We start from the raw sequence: 16,693 nt of genomic DNA, 5'->3' as shown, positions 1-16,693 counted from the left end.
TACTTACCCTTGCCACCATAGCAACTACATGTCCTATGGGTAATTAATTTGGGTGATTAGAAACTTACTCTTAAACAATTCATAGAACTCATATGTGGCCTTTAAAGTTTTAAATGGCTTAAAATATTATCCTGCCTGCTTTTACAGGTTGACTATGTCATTAAGGAAGCAACTAATCTAGATAACTTGGCTCAGCTGTATGAAGGTTGGACAGCCTGGGTATGAGTGGGAAGACAGTAGATGAGTCTGGTTAAGCGAGGTCAGACATCCACCAGAATCAACTCAGCCTCAGGCATCCAAAGCCACACCACAGTCGGTGGTGATGCAACTGGGGGCTTACTCTGAGGAAACCTAGGAAATCTCGGTGCGCTAGGAAGTGAATCCTGCAGGACAGCTGCACTCAGGGATACGCCCAACACCATGGCCTGCAACCCCAGGGTCAAGGGTGAAAGAAAGAAAGCTCACCGCCTGAACATGGAGATTGTCTTTCTGCCACAGAACAGCTGCAAACGTGTCAGGAGGTTAGCTGCGGAAAGAAATCGGGATGCCGCGGAGCACAGAGTGATTTGGAACTCCATTCCACCTGACCCTGTGTGTACAATCCAGGAAAAAACAAACCCCGCTCAGAAACAGAGAAAACTGGGGCCGCGAAGAGATCACAGCCAAGGAAGATTTGATGCATTCAGATTCTCGTGTAACACTTGTTGCTTGGCAACAGTACTGGTTGGGTTGACCAGTAGGCACAAAAGGCTACGCGATAAGAATTTCAGAAATGGACTGGAAATGGAGAGCTATGTGACAGATACACTACATTGGAAGAACTTACTTCTGAAATGAAGGGAAAAGAAAAAAAAAAAACTACCCATCCTCCTCCTCCCCAGTCCCACACCATCTACCCATTCCCCTTTTACCTGATCTAGTAGATTAGCCATCTTTCAAATTTACTTTTATTTCAATCCTTATATTTCATATACTTCCGTCTCGATGCTGTTACCAGCATGTTTGGAGTGATAAACAGAAATGTCTCCAAAACCATTGATAACATGGAAAATTCAAGGATTGTTTAAAGGTGTGATGATCACATACAAAATGTAATCCTGGTTATTTAAGTCATTTCTGTGATTCTATCATGTACAGTTTCCAGAATTGTCACTGTGCATTCAAAAGTAATGAATCTAACAGACATTTGATTTAATGTACACTCCCCTTTGCTTATAGTGTGCATATTTGGGAGGTCATTCAAATTTTCCCTCTTCTGCAATTGCTGTAGTTTCTTTCATAGAAAGTAGCTAATCCAGTGTAATCTTTTACCTTTTTAAAAACCAGGATAGAGTACCTATTAGAGTTTTACATTGTTGATGACAGATAAACAATAAAGTGATGTTCTGGTGGAGGTAGAGTGAAATGCTTTTTAATTCAGTTTTCTCATTTGATACTTTTAATTTACGAATTGTAAATTAAAAGTGCTTTAGTTTATCTGGCATTTTAGGACATGCATATGAAACATCACCAAAAGTGAGAACCACCACCATCATTTATTAAGTTCAGTTATTAATCTGTGAAATCCTTTACTTTTTGCACAATTTTAATAGTTTGCTGTGAATTCACGATCAAGGTTTTCTTAAATTTAGTATTGCATTTCAGTACTGTAAGCTGAATTGTTGATCTGCAAAAAAAAAACAGACTAGACTAGATTCTTAAAATCACGTATTAACACAAAGCAGAACACAAAATCTTGATTGTTTGAGTTCATTTTTCCTGTATTTTAGAGATTAGGACTGTGATCATTTCTGGTTGCCAGTCTTCACAGACAAACTTGAAGGGTATTAAGGAAAAATTCCACATAGCTCTGGCCTTGTCTGTATTCTGATTGCCACATTAATCTGTAATCCTCATGTACCCGAGAGAGAATGCATCTCAGTATCAGTGCTTTTTTAATACTTTTGCAAGCAAGGTGGTATTTTCAAATACACATGTGTCTAACAGCAAGTTAAGGAACCTAGTGCATCAAATTTTATTTTCTTCATTCATTTGGACCTATTTTCACAATCAAAACAACCTATCTGGAATAATGATGCCATATTGTGTTTTGCACGCTGCTTTATTTCCTCGAGGCTCTGTGGGAGCTACCACATCCATCACCTGATTACCTCTGCTCTCTCGAAAGTAGTCTTTTCAGCAACATTCTTTATTGTCACAAGGAAAAACTTTTTCACAGTGATAAAACAAAGTCACAGTAGTTTGTCCCTACAGGTAGTATTCAGAAATTGCTTTTTCTTAGGTAAGGAAGGTAAAAGAAATAGGGGAATTTTACAGGCTTCAGAGGTACCTGGCACCTTATCCAAGCAAAAAACAAAACAGCTTTATAGCAGAAACATGTGCCTCTGGTAAATTATCCATTGCTTTTATTTTAAAATGGTCCCTCTGAGAATAGTGTGGCACATACATGTTTGGTTGTGGGCAGTTGTGAATGACTGCTGACGTCAAAGGTTGCTCTTACTGCACTCTGCACAGTAAGACCCTGGTCTGTACAGTTTGCCTTTGTCTGGGAAGGCATCCCGTAAGTAGCCGCGGCTGTTTGAACTGTTGCAAGCAAACTCAGCAGATGTAATCAGTGTTGAAAGGCCCTATCGTTAGAGCAGACTGAGAAGACAGGGCTATATTGGGAGGATTCGTTTGAATAAAGTTGAGAGTGCTATATAGTTAGGAAGTCCTACATTTCTGATGATATATAATACCTGTGGAAAACCAGGGATCTGCTCCTCTCTTTTCCCTTCTCTCTCTCTTTCTAAGATCCAGGGGGTATACAATAACCTACAACCTCTTTTTCCATTCAAAGCACCCTTGGAAATTGAAGTTTATCTTAAGTGTTTTGTTGTCTTTGATTTTCTAAAATTGCTTGAATTTTAGTTGATATCTCTACAGAGCTGTGGAGGCCTAGTGGTTTATGGAGCTGTGTGTATTTCTCTTTTAGTCTTTCTTTGGTGTGTCTTGCAGGGTCTCATTCTTTCTGGCCATGAGTTCTTAACATAGTTAGCTACATGATTATTAAGATTCTTTTGTGTCTGGCACTTGTGGTGAGTTGTTTTTCAGATATGTGAGATTTCTGTGTGTGAACTGATAATCAAGCTCTTGATCTGCTTCCCTAAATTGTTTTCTTTAGAGCCCAAACCCCAAGTTCAGGGTGAGGGTTTGTAATACAAAGAAAAACTTCCGTAACTTCTGCCCTTAACACTTGCCACTATGACCTAAGCTTAGTATGTAGTTTTTCTTAATACTGTCCATGTTTGGTGTTATCTGCATTGTTTTTTTAATTGTGGTTGTTCTGATGTGTGAAATTTAAGGAAAGAGCCATTAAAAAATGCCGAGCAGGGCAATGCAAGTACAGCCAAAAATAATAGAGTTGATGTGCAATCTTAGGTTCTTTTAAACCTGGGGTATTATAGGCAGTACTTTAAATTGAAAAGTCTTCCTGGCCTATTATCCTCCACATATTTGTAATTATTCTGGGGGCTTACTTGTTTTGGCAGTACTAAAATCAAAGGGGCTGGTTCTTCTTTTCTCCTGATTCTTTTCATATGAAAGGAAGCACCTACAATTAGCCTGTTAATCCTATTCATATACATCAAAAATCATCGAATGCTTTACTCTTAGCACACGTACCTTTGTTTTACGTAAGAGTAGATGAATGTGAAAGACAGTGACCTTCCACTCTCTATCTTCTTGAGCTTGTAAAATAGAAGTCATTTAAAGCTAGGACTTTCCCCCCCTTAAATTAAGGAGGTAGACCATAGTAATGTAAGGGTCACTTGAGGTAGATTTTGTTTGCAATGTATGGGTTGTATTAGAAACATTCCTCCTATGGGGAAAAATGAGCTTAGGAATACAGATTTTTCCAAAAATTGCAGAAGGGGAAATCCGCTGTATTATGAACCCCTAAGGATTTGTTGCACTTTTCCTGCTTCTTAGGCCTCACAATATCACCAACCTTATTTACGAAAGGGCAAATGGACTCCAACTGCGAAGCTTTACAGGTTCAAGGGTTAGTTGTACAACACGAACCGCTAAGAGTCCCTTGCTTTCAATGGCAATTTGGGCTTACTGGGGAAAAGCTGTGTGCTAATGTAAACATGTCATACCATTAGTTTGATTTTTGAAGATGGTAAACTTAAGGAATTGCATGTTCTTCTGAAATGCAGGCTTGTAGAATGTTTTTCTTTCAAAACAGGCTGATTTTTTTTTTCTTTTTCCTGACAGTCCAAGTTTCAGCTCCTGTTTAAAGTTCTTGTATCAGTTATTTTTCTGGTTTAAATTTCTCTTATATTTCCACCTGTAATGTCAGTGGTAACATCATACTTCATTAATTTACTTTACCCTTATAAGAGTAAATTGAGTTTAAATGAATCTTCCTTGTCCTAGTAACATTGTATAAATAAAGTGGCTTCTCTGTACAAAAGGTTGTAATGCCTCCTGATGGATATAATTTTGTGATTGTATTTAAGATTAAAAGTTGAATAAATCACACCAGCTTCCTGAAAATGTTCATAATGCATCTTTTGGAAAACAAAAATACATGCCTACTTTGTGCATATTTGCATTAACACAGCAAAGATTGTATGAAATACCTGTTTTTCAGAAAATAAAGTCTTGAAAGACATAGCATTTAAGCTCTGAATTTATTGGTTAAAGTAGGTTCTAGAACGCTTACTTTTGGAATATGCGTAGAGATTTTGTTTTTGTTTTTTTAAGATTTTATTTTTAAGTAATTTCTACATCCAATGTGAGGCTTGAACTGAACCCTGAGGTCAAAGTAATTTTTTTGAATTGTCAAAGTACTGTAGTATTTTTGAGCAGCAGTTAAAATTTTACGTCTCTGGTAAGTTCTAGTATTAAGGCATTATTTAATAAGCTGAAGTTTGTCAGTATTTAGAAACAAAACTATAGCACATTATTAATAATGTATATTCCCTGGGGTATGAAAGCTCTGAAGGAAAACAGAATGAAAATGTCTGGCCTGTTTTAGTATATGGAAGTCAGATTGTATTTTGTTGTTGCCAGTTCATTTTAAGAGGATTTATGTTAACTGTGTCATCATTGGGCACCTTCACATCCTGTTTTTGTAGTATAAGAACAGAGCTCAAAAGAAAGCACTTGAAAGTAGGTTTTTTTGTTTTGTTTTGTTTTTTAATAATTAGGCTAACTGGAAGTATACAGAAAGGTCTTATAGCAGGGCTCCTGGGCTGTGAAGTTGCATGTAGGTCCGGGGCCTCATTGCTTGAGTAACAAAAGTAATTGGGGGCTTGGGCAACCTGTGTTGTTTGAATTTTTTTCACCTACCTGAATTTCACAAGCTGGTGTTGAAGTCTTAAGTTGTACATAGGGAACTTGGGTGAACCAGAAGTATTTTGTAGCAGAGGCTGATTTCCCAGAGTAGAAATGTCATTTTTAAAGCATAATAATTCTGTGGCTTCTCCTTTGGAAGTGGATGTTACTGCGTCTCTGTCAAGATTTTGCACTCAATGCTAAATGTATTCACTAATTATGTGGCTGCTGATGGGGACCTTTTAATTTTTTTTTGAAGAGGGAGGCAAGGGCCTGCTCCTCAAACTTCATAGTTTAAAATCTTCCCAAATGGGATCTCTATATATCACCTGGCTTCACCTTACCCACACAACCTATCCCCACTCCAACATTCCCCAAAGTGGCACTTTTATTTAAGAGTCCCCCCCCTTCCTTTGCAAAGGGTTACTTCCTCCTTCCCCTGCAAGTGTTTATACCTCATCCAGATGCTTCGCAGGTCTCCTGCCCCAAAGATTCGTGGTGATACACACCCGTCCATGAAATTCACAATGCTCCTGTCCCCACTGGCTTGTTCTCTTCACATTTCTTTAAGCCTTCCCTGAACTCTTAAGAACCTGGTGGTTATTTAATACTTTTAAATTTAAATTCGTAGTATAATATAGATGATTATAAAAGGATATGTTAAAAATCTTATGAGGTTTCCTAAAACCTATCTGACCAAGTTAAAATCTGGCCTAGTTTTTTTCCTACTGATTAATAAAAATCCAAGCACAATGCATTTTGCAATCCTGAAAAGAGGTGGAAGTTATTCGTCTAGTAAGTAGTATATCTAGTAGTTCATCTAATTCCTAAATTGCTTATGAATTCCACTGCTTCGGAGAGAGGGTTTAACATCTTAGCATGACTTGATGGAGAAGGAACTCCTAGTTTCCCAAGTAACTGAAACGTCTTGCGCCACAAAGGATTTTCCTTAAGACCCATTAAGCCAACTTACTAAATTGGTGCATTTTTCACAAGTTTGAGAGCTAAACCCAGAATCTCCCGCCTCCCCCGCGTCCTTCATCAAGCTAAGGCCTTACTCTTAAAGGATGGGAAACTGCTGCAAATTTACATAAACCGCTCTTTTCACTTGTGCTCAAAGTCTCCCGGGTCTGCACGAGTCTCCGAGACTCAGGGGCCTGGGTAGCGCGGCCGGAACAGGGATTAGAAGACAGAGCTATGCAGGGTCCCTTAATCACAGCGAGGTCCCATCTCCGCCCTCCGCCTGATAATGCGTGTCCAACTTCTTTAAGGACTAAATTCCAGCAAGGCTGCTTAGCTGCTTTGAACTCCAGTAGAAAGGAGTCCAAGTGAGACGAAGACATCCACAGCAGCTGCATCCGCGTACACACCAGGCTGTGGGCTGCGGCAGTTCAACCGCTACCCAAAGGCCTGGGCGTGGCGTCATGCGGCTTCCGGGCGCTGGTTGGTCATTCCTTGTCCCCGCCCCCCGCCGGCCCTGCACCGCCTCGATGTCCTTTGACCTCGATTTCAAGCCATGCGCTGGGCAGCGGTTGGTCGGGCTCCCCTTAAACTTGAGTTCAAGCCACCCAATGAGGAGCGGGCTTCGCGGGGGCTGTCGGGAAAGGCGGCTGGCCTATATAGACGGCCTGCGCGGCGAACCCTCGCGTCTGGGTCGCGGTGTAGAGCTCTGCGGGAGGCCCGTTTGGAGAGCGGCCTGTGCTAAAGCGGCGTCTCAGGGACGATGGCGGAGGGAGATAATCGCAGCACCAACCTGCTGGTGAGTCGGCGGGGAGCCGAGCAGGGCCCCCGGACTTCGGTGGGCTTAGCCGGGCGGCGCTGCGGCCTCGTTCCTATCACCGGCAGCGGGCCCCGCCCTCCTCTCCCAGTTCCCCAGGCGCAGACGCCGCCGCCTGCCCCTTGGGCCTCTTGGGGTAGCTCCAGCGTGGCGGTCACTAGATGTGTCGACCCTTAACCCCCCCTGGGGAAGGTACGCGGCTGGGTGAAGAGGGCGTGTGATGAGGCACCGCGAATAGGGGGTGAATAGGAAGTGAGAGTAGCGGGGCTGAGATCAGCCTGGGGTGCAGCCCGGGGCAAAGGGCCGCGAATGGCCTGTCGAGCGCTTTTGAGTCCTCGGCCCCCAGTCGTATCCGGGTTTTGTTCTTTTTTTCCTCCCAATACTTGGGCAAGGGTGGAGGGTCATAGGGCTGCTGGCGAGAATTTACTAGAGCTGGCACAGCTTAAAGCGCAAGGAGGCTGTGAGCTCCTCGCGGGCAACTGTGACGAGGGGTCCAGCACGATGGACAGTGGGAGGACTTGGCTTTCGTCTGGAGTTTCGGGGGAGTGGGGGTGTGTGCCACAGGAAGACCTTAGAATAAGCAGGAGTCCGAAGCAACTGCAGTGGCGTTATCACAGGCGAACACATTCAACCTCACTACAAGTTTCACGGCATGATCTGGCAAAAAACGGGAGAAATCCTTGCCTTGTCTCCCATTGCTTTCCCCCAAGGAAAGGCAGGCCACACACAACCATAGAGAATAGAGGAACCAGAGAATTTAGTCTTTGACGGTTGCTTTCCCCAGAGCCCAGTTCTAACGCATTAAATGACTTTGCAGGGCAGTTTTGATTGTGCAAGGTTTTCATTTGCATTGGTTTTTAGAAATGCATGACCTACTCCTTTAAATACACATGCTTCTCAATAGTTGGCATAGTTAGCCCCAGCCAGGTTCCATTTAAGAGGATTGACTGAAGCACAAAGAAATTGCCCACATTCACACAGCTTACTGAAAGGACAGGACCTGCCTGGCCTGGAGCTTAACTGTTCTTTCCAGCAGAGCAGCGTAACTTAAAGGAGAACAAGGCCTTTGGCTTTGGCTTTCCTAAATTCAGATCTGTTAACCTCTCTGTATCCGATAGTTACAATACCATCCTTTCAGCTTGTTGGGAGGCTTAATTAAGGCATAAGCATATAAAATACTTGGAGTTCCTGGCACATAGCAGTCTCCTGTTTAACTATGTTGAGCGTGATAATATAAAGTCAGAAATGTTAAAGCCTCCTAAGTGACGGTGTGACACAGATAGCATCTTTATTAAGATTAGGCTGCATTTGTGTATTTCCCTGTGATAACACTTATAAGGAAATGTGGGTTTCTTGTTTCAATCATTTTTCCTGTACTACAATCAGTTTAAGGGCTTTTTACCACATTAGTTCATCCTAGAAGTCTACTTCGCAGAGAAATTTGAAGTCTGCAGATGTCCTGGTAAGTGTAAGAAGCACTCTCCGTATTGAGATATATTGAGCTTAAGATGCCTCCTGTAATTTGGTGAAAGTAGTTTTACTTAATTGTGCAAATGATGCCAGCATCAAAATGATTCCATTACACAAAGCTATTTTAAAAATTGAATGCTGTTCAGGGAGAGGCTTTCCTTTTTTTTTTTTTATTTTTTTATTTATTTATTTTTTATTTTTTTTTAAATATTTTTATTTATTTCTAGGAGAGAGAGAGAGAGAGACAGCGTGAGCAGGGGAGGGTCAGAGAGAGAGGGAGTCACAGACTCTGAAACAGGCTCCAGGCTCTGAGCTGGCAGTCAGCACAGAGCCCGACGCGGGGCTCGAACCCATGAACCGCGAGATCATGACCTAAGCGAAAGTCGGACGCTTAACCGACTAAGCCACCCAGGCGCCCCAGGGAGAGGCTTTCCTAATGGATTTAGAAGTAGGGGGTATAAATCAATGAAATGGCAAAACAGATCTATTCTAACCACCTGAAAAATGAGCAAACTTAACGTGATCTAATTTTATATTTTGGGCGCTGCCACCTAGTACATGACTTTGAGGAAGCTAGTTAACCCGTTCTGACCCCGCTTTCTTTCATTGGTAAATGGGTCTAATTATCCCCAGCTTGAGGGGCTTTATAGGGATTATGTTACATTATTTGTGAAAAGAGTAGCCCAGTGCTTGGACTTGGAAGTTGACTGTTGAATGATAGGTGGTTTTGGGGGTTTTGTTTTGTTTTTTCCTCTTAAATTCTGTCTTTGGTACGAAAATGGCAGTGTTTTAGAAACTGATTCAAGATAGTGATTTGGTTAAGAGCTGTTTTACATTCTTGGTGCCTTAAAACAGTTTACCTTCCTAGGAAGCACAGAAAAGTCGAGAGTAGCAAAATGATCACTCTCCGTGTTGATCTCCTGTAGGCCGTGGAGACTGCAAGTCTGGAAGAGCAGCTTCAAGGATGGGGAGAAGTGATGCTGATGGCTGATAAAGTCCTCAGATGGGAAAGAGCCTGGTTTCCCCCTGCCATCATGGGTGTGGTTTCGTTGGTGTTTCTGTAAGTGCTCTTAAATTACTGTGGATTGTACTTGTTAGTAATAAGGGCTCAGGTAATACCCAGCCTCCACTTTTGGAAGTCTTAAGTCTTTTGTACAGTGTAATCTGTAAAGAATGCCTTTTCTTAGAGCAGTCCTCCTTGTTTTCAGAATTCATAGTACTTCTGTAAACTCGGTAACCTAATGCAGTTGGAAAAAATCAGTGGTGCTCACCCTTTAGGATCCTTTACGCTCCTGAAAGGTATTGAGGATCCCAAGGAGCTTTTGTTTCTTGATATTCACATGAACCATTGCAGCTATGATGTCACTGTATTCTGCAGCTTCCTGGAAAACCACTTGTGAGAAACTTAGAAGGAAAAGGGTAGATAACATCTTTGAGATCCAAAGAATTAAGTGAATAAATAAATGTCTTCAGCTAGGAATAATAATGGCTGCGTTTTCTAACCTTCATTATTATTATTTTTAAACAGGACTATCTACTATCTAGATCCATCCGTTCTATCTGGTGTTTCCTGTTTTGTTATGTTTTTGTGCTTGGCTGACTACCTTGTTCCCATTCTGGCTCCCAGAATTTTTGGCTCCAATAAATGGTAGGTGGTGTAATGACTTGGCAGTCTGATTTCTGTGAAGTTACTGAACCTGGTGGCTGTTAGTACTACGCACAGAGAATTGTCTAACCATCAGATACCTGGAGGTTAGGATTGTTGCTTTTACTGAAGAATTTCTTAGCTGAATCAGATAGAAATGAATTTTGAGTATTTATAGTTCCATAGTTCCTTTATGGTCTAGCATTTATTTTGGCTTTTCTTTATAGACCTTTTTATTAAAGTGATATTTTTTGAGGTGATAAAATCAAATACTGCAGAACTCATAATGAACTTTCTGTCGAAATTGTATGTTTACATTTCATATTCATTTTCTTTGATATTTAAGATGGTATATTTTGCAAGCTATTTTTGAAAGAATATGGAAACAGCAACCCAGATTTATGTCCATTCAACTATTTATTGAATGTCTACTGTTACGTTAGGCACTGTTCTATGTGCTAAGAAATATTTTGACTTTTAAGACTGATCTTGTGTTTAAGGTTGATACTGAGGCAGTGTAGGGGTAGTTAGTTAAATGCATAGCAAGTGCTTCAGAACAGATTCATTCAAATAGTCTAACTTCTCTCTGATCCAAATAACAAACAAACTAGATGGAGTAGATTTTTTTTTTGTCCTTGTTGCTATTCTTCCTTGCTTGTTTATTTTAATTTGATTAGAAGTCTACATGTGCCTTGAGTTTTTTTGTTCAATTATAATAACAGATTATAATAACAAATCATAAAATAATTCTGTAAAAATAAGAATTTTAAATTAATATGCCTTATGGATCTTTAAGAATAAATTGGGATATTTTAGGGCGAGTGTGCTTAAGTTATGGGATTCGTAAACATGTTTATTTAAAGATGTTTCCCCTGTAGCAGAATGGATTCCTGGTAGAAAATGTCCTTTGAGTTGTTTTTCACATGTAGCAATGAATAGCCGCTGTTTTTTGGGCAAGTTTGTAACCATATAATATAACAATTTAACAAAGGACATCAACCTCTGACCTTGACTTTATTAGTCAGATGACATTCTAATCTACTAGTTCAGAACTCTAGGAGAAAATTTTTCAGAAATAAAGACAGTTTCATGGTAATCAGTATGTGGCTCAGTCCACAGCAGTTTTATTTTTTGATCTTAATGGGGAAGGAAGAACACTTTCATAGCCACAATTCAGCTTTGCATGTAAGGTCTAGTTGTTGACAAGAAGTCTCAGGGCTGATCAGGAGCCCTTGTGCTGTATCTGTCACTGCAGTTTTACAGGGACAAGAGCTAGAGGAGACAAAGGTACATAGCTGCCCGGGGAAGGGTCTCCTTCACGACAGCAGCCATCACATCTATCACATCTGTATAGCAAAGACAGTATGAAGGCAGACTTTTTTTTTTCCAGAATCCAAAAAACAAATAAAAAAGGGCTTTCTTGGAAGGTCTTTTTGTATTTATACTGCTATTTTATTTATTTTTTCCCTTACTGGGAGTAAATTTATACCTAATTTGGATTTGAGCTGTTTGTTGCTGCCTTGGCATCAAGTGTATGAAGCCCAGCTGAGGGTATTATGCATGGAATGGAGTCGTTATCTTACGGAGTGCTCAGATAGCTGTCGGGTAGAAACTTACCGTCCTCCTCAAAATAGTGAGATCCCTGATGGTCTACAACCAAGGATTCATTAGAATCTGAAAAATAATAGAGGGATAGAGAAATTAGTTTATACTGATTTCAGCATGGCCCAGAGTAGCCTTGAGTCTTTTGTTACTATAATTAGCCAAATGTGGCTTTAGCACCAGGGATTACCATGGCTTTGTGCATACACGCGTCTTTATGTAAAAACTCATTCCTGTGCCAGACAAGGGTCTTACTAGTACAGAAACCTTTTCACGTTCATAAGAGAACGGTCAGTCGCTTTTTTATTTAGATTTTCTTTAGGACATAGCATTTTACATTTGAGAGGATGGTATATTTCTGTTTATACTATAAAGATTTGCTTATAGTGAAGGGGAAAATTTTTTTTTGTAGGACCACTGAGCAACAGCAAAGATTCCATGAAATTTGTAGCAATCTAGTAAAAACTCGACGCAGAGCTGTGGGCTGGTGGAAACGCCTCTTTACGCTAAAGGAAGAAAAGCCTAAAATGGTACTTTTTTTTCTGACTTAAGTAGAGTGAAATTTTAAGACTGAGTCCATTTTTACTCACTGTAGCCTAATGATGGCCTTTGTGTTTTAATAGTTGTAGTTTGATATTTTTTATTCATTGGTTTGACTCCTCCAAGTACATTTGTAAATGTTTATCTGTATGAATTAGATTGAATTTTTGGAAGTTAAAATTATATTTTGCATTTAATTTTGTATTCTAGTAGAGGAAAATTTTTCTGTTATACTTACTGAAGTAAAAGACAAATAAGCGTTTATTCTCATCTCAGCTTCATATGAGGTTACTATGAATTATTAATTGTAAAAGTATAAGTGATTTTAAACTAATTGATATATAGAATTACAGTAATTCTAGGAGGGAATGTGTGTAAATTCTATAAAGTAGATCTAGTGAAATTTTCTATGGGTTTTATAATATATAAAACATAATGCATAAGCTATATATAAAATACATGGATAAGTCTTTTAAGAAAAGTTGTAATAAATACTGGATGATTTTCTAAACTTGGAAACAGCGTCCTACAGTAAAGCTTCTGAGTGTGTTTCTAGGGGTTGATCACTTCTTGTTGTTTTCTTCGTTAGTACTTCATGACCATGATCGTTTCCCTTGCTGCGGTTGCTTGGGTGGGACAGCAAGTCCACAACCTGCTGCTCACCTACCTGATAGGTAAGTCTGTGAGGAGGGACTGTAGGCATATTCTGGCCGCAGAAGTCTGCGTGAACTTTGCAAACTAGTATCTCTGTGCTGTGCTTGTCAAGTTGAAGGTACAGACGGAGGAGCTGCCAGTCTAGAAAGAGAACTAAAACCCACGGCCTTACTTTCTGGGAGTTTGTGGTCTTTGAGTAAGTTAAGACAGAACACAGTAACCAAGGTAGAAAGTGGTGTCGAAGAGGTAAAAATAAGCAGTGTGTGTTATCTGAGGTTGGGGGGTGTGACAGCAGAAGTTTCAGGAGATAAATACCAATGAAAGTAATGGAGTGTCTAAGAGTTCGGGAAGCTAACTTCTGTAAAATGTAATCATCTGTAGGAAGTTAATTAATGCCTCCTTAATTTTGTTTGTTTATTTTTAAGTGACTTTCTTACTGTTGCTTCCTGGATTAAACCAGCACGGAATTATTTTGAAGTACATTGGAATGGCCAAAAGGGAGATAAATAAGCTTCTCAAACAAAAAGAAAAGAAAAATGAATAATGCATCTGCTTTATTCAATGTAATGAATGGCATATACGTTGTCCTTGGGAACAGTTTCTGTTATGCTGTCTGGATTCTAAAATGTTACAGAAGTAGCTCTTTGCTCTCCCTCTTTCTGCCCTTAGTAGATATTCAGACTTGCCAAGTAAGGCTTTATGCATAGTGTTTTGATGTGAAGTGTAGCTGGATACATTCTCATCAGTTGGCCTTATATGGATAATTCATTCGTGAGTATGACTTGTTTTGATTTTTCTCACCCAGGTTAATTGAATTCTTGCTTTGAGGAAACTTCCTTTACAAGTGTATAGTGGTGAATTTCACCTTTTAGTGTACTTAACTGTGACTTGGGATAATTGTTCCAGTTGATCTTTGCTTTAGCTAGATACAAGGTAGTGGTCTGTGGCTACAGGAAGCTGGTTCTACTGTCTGCTTCCACAGTCTGCTTCAACTGTCTGGCTCCAGGAATAGAGAGACCAACTTTACCACTTCTGATGCAGAGACCAATTAAGATTCATTCCTCACACTGTTTCTGTACTGTGGGAGAAGAGTCCTTCTGGAATAAAAGGAGACCATTTCCATGCCCTAGTATGTGTTGGTTTCTGCCTTGTGCAAAACTTAGCAATTTGTAACAAACACTGATGCTTCCTCCCAAATGGGGAGTGAGACAGGCTTAGAGCTCTTCTCTCCTTGTTCTTAGACTTCGAGTTAGTAGAAGATCCTTAAAGGCTTTTTAACATCAGGCTTCTAGAAGTTTCTGTTTAGGATTTTTAGCATATTTTTAATTTCAGATTTTTCAGCTGACTGAAACTAAAGTATGTAATAGGTTAAGACTCAGGTCTATGACCTTCATTCCAACACCAGCCAACAAAGGACAAAAGTCTTCCTATATGTAGTCAAGTTTTCATTTCAGTAGAAAATAAACCTTATCCTACTAATTTTTCAAGACCAGACTAAGCCTTTTAAAGGTAAGCCTCAAGATTCTCATTTGAAGGTAGTTGCTGGCTGCTTTGGTCCCTAGATTTGGATATGAAGTAGTGACTATGCCAGCATCTGACTTTTTTCCTAAATATTTCTGTAAAGAATGCAGAGGCTGTTGGGAGAGCAGACTTTTTGCGACCATAGGTGGCCTCTGGTCTACAGAGATTTTGTAACTCCTTGGAAAGTGTCGTAGAATCATTCTCCCTCTCAGTAGCTAGAAATTTAGAATAGTTGAAAACTGTAGGAATGAGCCTCTGAGGGCTGAAAATGTGACATTGGTAACAGTTCTTAAACTCTGATTAACTAGCTGTAATATAGTTTTGTGAATTTATTGCACTGATGCTGTAAAACCCGGACCTTGTGGTATATCTGTCCCTAAGTAAGTGTTGTTTTCTCCCCTTCAAGATTACTGTAAACAGTGGCACCCACTGTAGCATATGTTTGATTTTTTTTAATGTTCCACATGAAAACTACAAACTACCTTAATTTTTACATGTGTTTCTCATTGTAGATAAGCCTGTCTTGCTGTCTGTATTTTTTTGTGTATATGTGTTCTACCAATTAACTACTTTTGCAGTTTTAATCTTGTATTATTTCTTCTACTTGGTTTTGTGTAAAAGGGGAAAAATAAAAAAAGCTGGAATCACTCCTTGTGTCTTACTTTCTTTATACCTCAGCCATTAAGGTGTTTACAGGATGTGTGAATCCACTTAATGAACTACCCTGGGTGATCATTACATGCCTACAAGGTACTCTTGAAGAACAGAGTGTAAACTAATTGAGCAAACGTGAGGCACCGTGCTAGATGGAAAAGGAGATCAATGCAAAGCCATGGCCAAGGATGAAGTATGAGAGGGCCATGCTGGAAGAACAGGCAGGGAACTGTGCTGGGCAGAGAGAGCGCGCCTGCTCTGGCTACTTCTGCTGCAGGCCCCAGCTCAGAGTTCGTGCAGGACGTTCTTGCTTTTGCTGGATGACTTCTGTTGGCACTTTGAACTAATCATAAAAAATTTTAGGGGTGCCTGGGTGGCTCAGTCAGTTAAGCATCTGACTCTTAATGTTGGCTGAGGTCATGAGATCGAGCCCTATTCCATGCAGTTTGTGAAGTCTGCTTAGGATTTGCTCTCTTTTGGGGCAGCTGGGTGGCTCAGCTGGTTGAGCGTCTCACTTCAGCTCAGGTCACGATCTCGTGGTTTGTGGGTTCGAGCCCCGCATCGGGCTCTGTGCTGCCAGCTCAGAGCCTGGAGCCTGTTTCAGATTCTGTGTCTCCCTCTCTGACCCTCCCCTGCTCACACTGTCTCTCTCATAGAAATAAAACATTAAGATAAAAAAAAAATAGGATTTGCTCTTTCCTGCCTCTGCCCCTCCCCCACGCCTAATTTTTTGCTGTCTCTCCCAAAAAAATATATAAAGTTTTTTTAATTGAGGGGTACCTGTCTGGTTCGGTCAGTAGAGCATACAACTCTTGATCTTGGGGTTGTGAATTGGATGTTTCATCAGTGGGCCTCACTGTACTTAGTGGGTCTTGGTAACACATTCAATATCAAATTCTGAGCCCTGTAACCATTGCCACCCACTGCCACCAAAAAGTTTGGTGATACCCAGAAGAGGGAAATCTTAACTCAGCCTTGTAGGTCTCCCCATGGTCACCTGAGTTTTGAAATGCTGGTGTTCTTCTTCCAGCTGTGCTTCATTCTCTGGCCAGTCCCATCTGGTTGGCTTCCTAGGCCAGGTGGCTACCCCTGTGCCAGCTCTGGCCACAGCAAAAGTCCTTTTTTGACACCTGCCTTGGCACCATCTCCAGTGGAGTTCCCATCATTGTAGAGTTCACAGCACACTGAGAGGAGGCTATCTGGAGTTGTGTGAAGAAGAGTGCAGAGGGGGGCGCCTGGCCTGCTCAGCTGGTAAAGCATGTGACTTGACCTCAGTGTTCTAAGTTCAAGCCCCACGTTGGGCTTGGAGCCTACTACCTAAAAAAAAAAAAAAAAAAAAAAGGGCACTTTAAGTGCCCTGTCTGCAAAAACCAAAGTTAAAAAAAAGGGGGGGAGGGATTTCTGAGTTTTTAAGAGAGTTGATTTTTAACAGCATTTTATCTTCCACATGTTAACATTTTTTTAAAGGTTTATTTAGTTTTGAAAGAGAGAGACCAAGCACGAGCAGG

The 16,693-nt window shown here is 40.5% G+C and overlaps 2 protein-coding genes across 4 annotated transcripts in view; both read left to right on the top strand.

Annotated features, from left to right (window-relative positions):
• Window positions 1–4,659, top strand: part of SMG1 (SMG1 nonsense mediated mRNA decay associated PI3K related kinase) — a 100,882-nt gene extending 96,223 nt beyond the window's left edge. For all 3 annotated transcript variants that reach the window (XM_039255910.1, XM_039255909.1, XM_039255911.1), the window contains one exon: window positions 148–4,659. In XM_039255910.1, the coding sequence (XP_039111841.1) occupies window positions 148–225 (78 nt within the window). In that variant the 3' untranslated portion in view covers window positions 226–4,659. The remainder of the gene's footprint in view (window positions 1–147) is intronic.
• Window positions 4,660–6,977: 2,318 nt separating this feature from the next.
• On the top strand, window positions 6,978–13,685 carry ARL6IP1 (ADP ribosylation factor like GTPase 6 interacting protein 1). Its single transcript, XM_039255895.1, has 6 exons — window positions 6,978–7,081; window positions 9,496–9,629; window positions 10,098–10,217; window positions 12,229–12,346; window positions 12,946–13,030; window positions 13,436–13,685. The coding sequence occupies exons 1-6, from the start codon at window positions 7,046–7,048 to the stop codon at window positions 13,552–13,554; spliced, it is 612 nt and encodes a 203-aa protein (XP_039111826.1). The 5' UTR covers window positions 6,978–7,045; the 3' UTR covers window positions 13,555–13,685.
• The last annotated feature ends 3,008 nt before the right edge of the window (window positions 13,686–16,693 follow it).

Source organism: Hyaena hyaena, unplaced genomic scaffold (genome assembly GCF_003009895.1).
Source record: "Hyaena hyaena isolate Hyena2069 unplaced genomic scaffold, ASM300989v1 scaffold_550, whole genome shotgun sequence".
Classification (NCBI taxonomy): domain Eukaryota; kingdom Metazoa; phylum Chordata; class Mammalia; order Carnivora; family Hyaenidae; genus Hyaena; species Hyaena hyaena.
This window is presented reverse-complemented; position numbering and strand designations above follow the sequence as displayed.

Coding starts and splice junctions, on each gene's coding strand:
- ARL6IP1 (XM_039255895.1), top strand. CDS start 7,046: ATGGCGGAGGGAGATAATCGCAGCACCAACCTGCTG. Junction 7,082..9,495: donor ATCGCAGCACCAACCTGCTG/GTGAGTCGGCGG, acceptor GATCTCCTGTAG/GCCGTGGAGACTGCAAGTCT. Junction 9,630..10,097: donor GTGGTTTCGTTGGTGTTTCT/GTAAGTGCTCTT, acceptor ATTTTTAAACAG/GACTATCTACTATCTAGATC.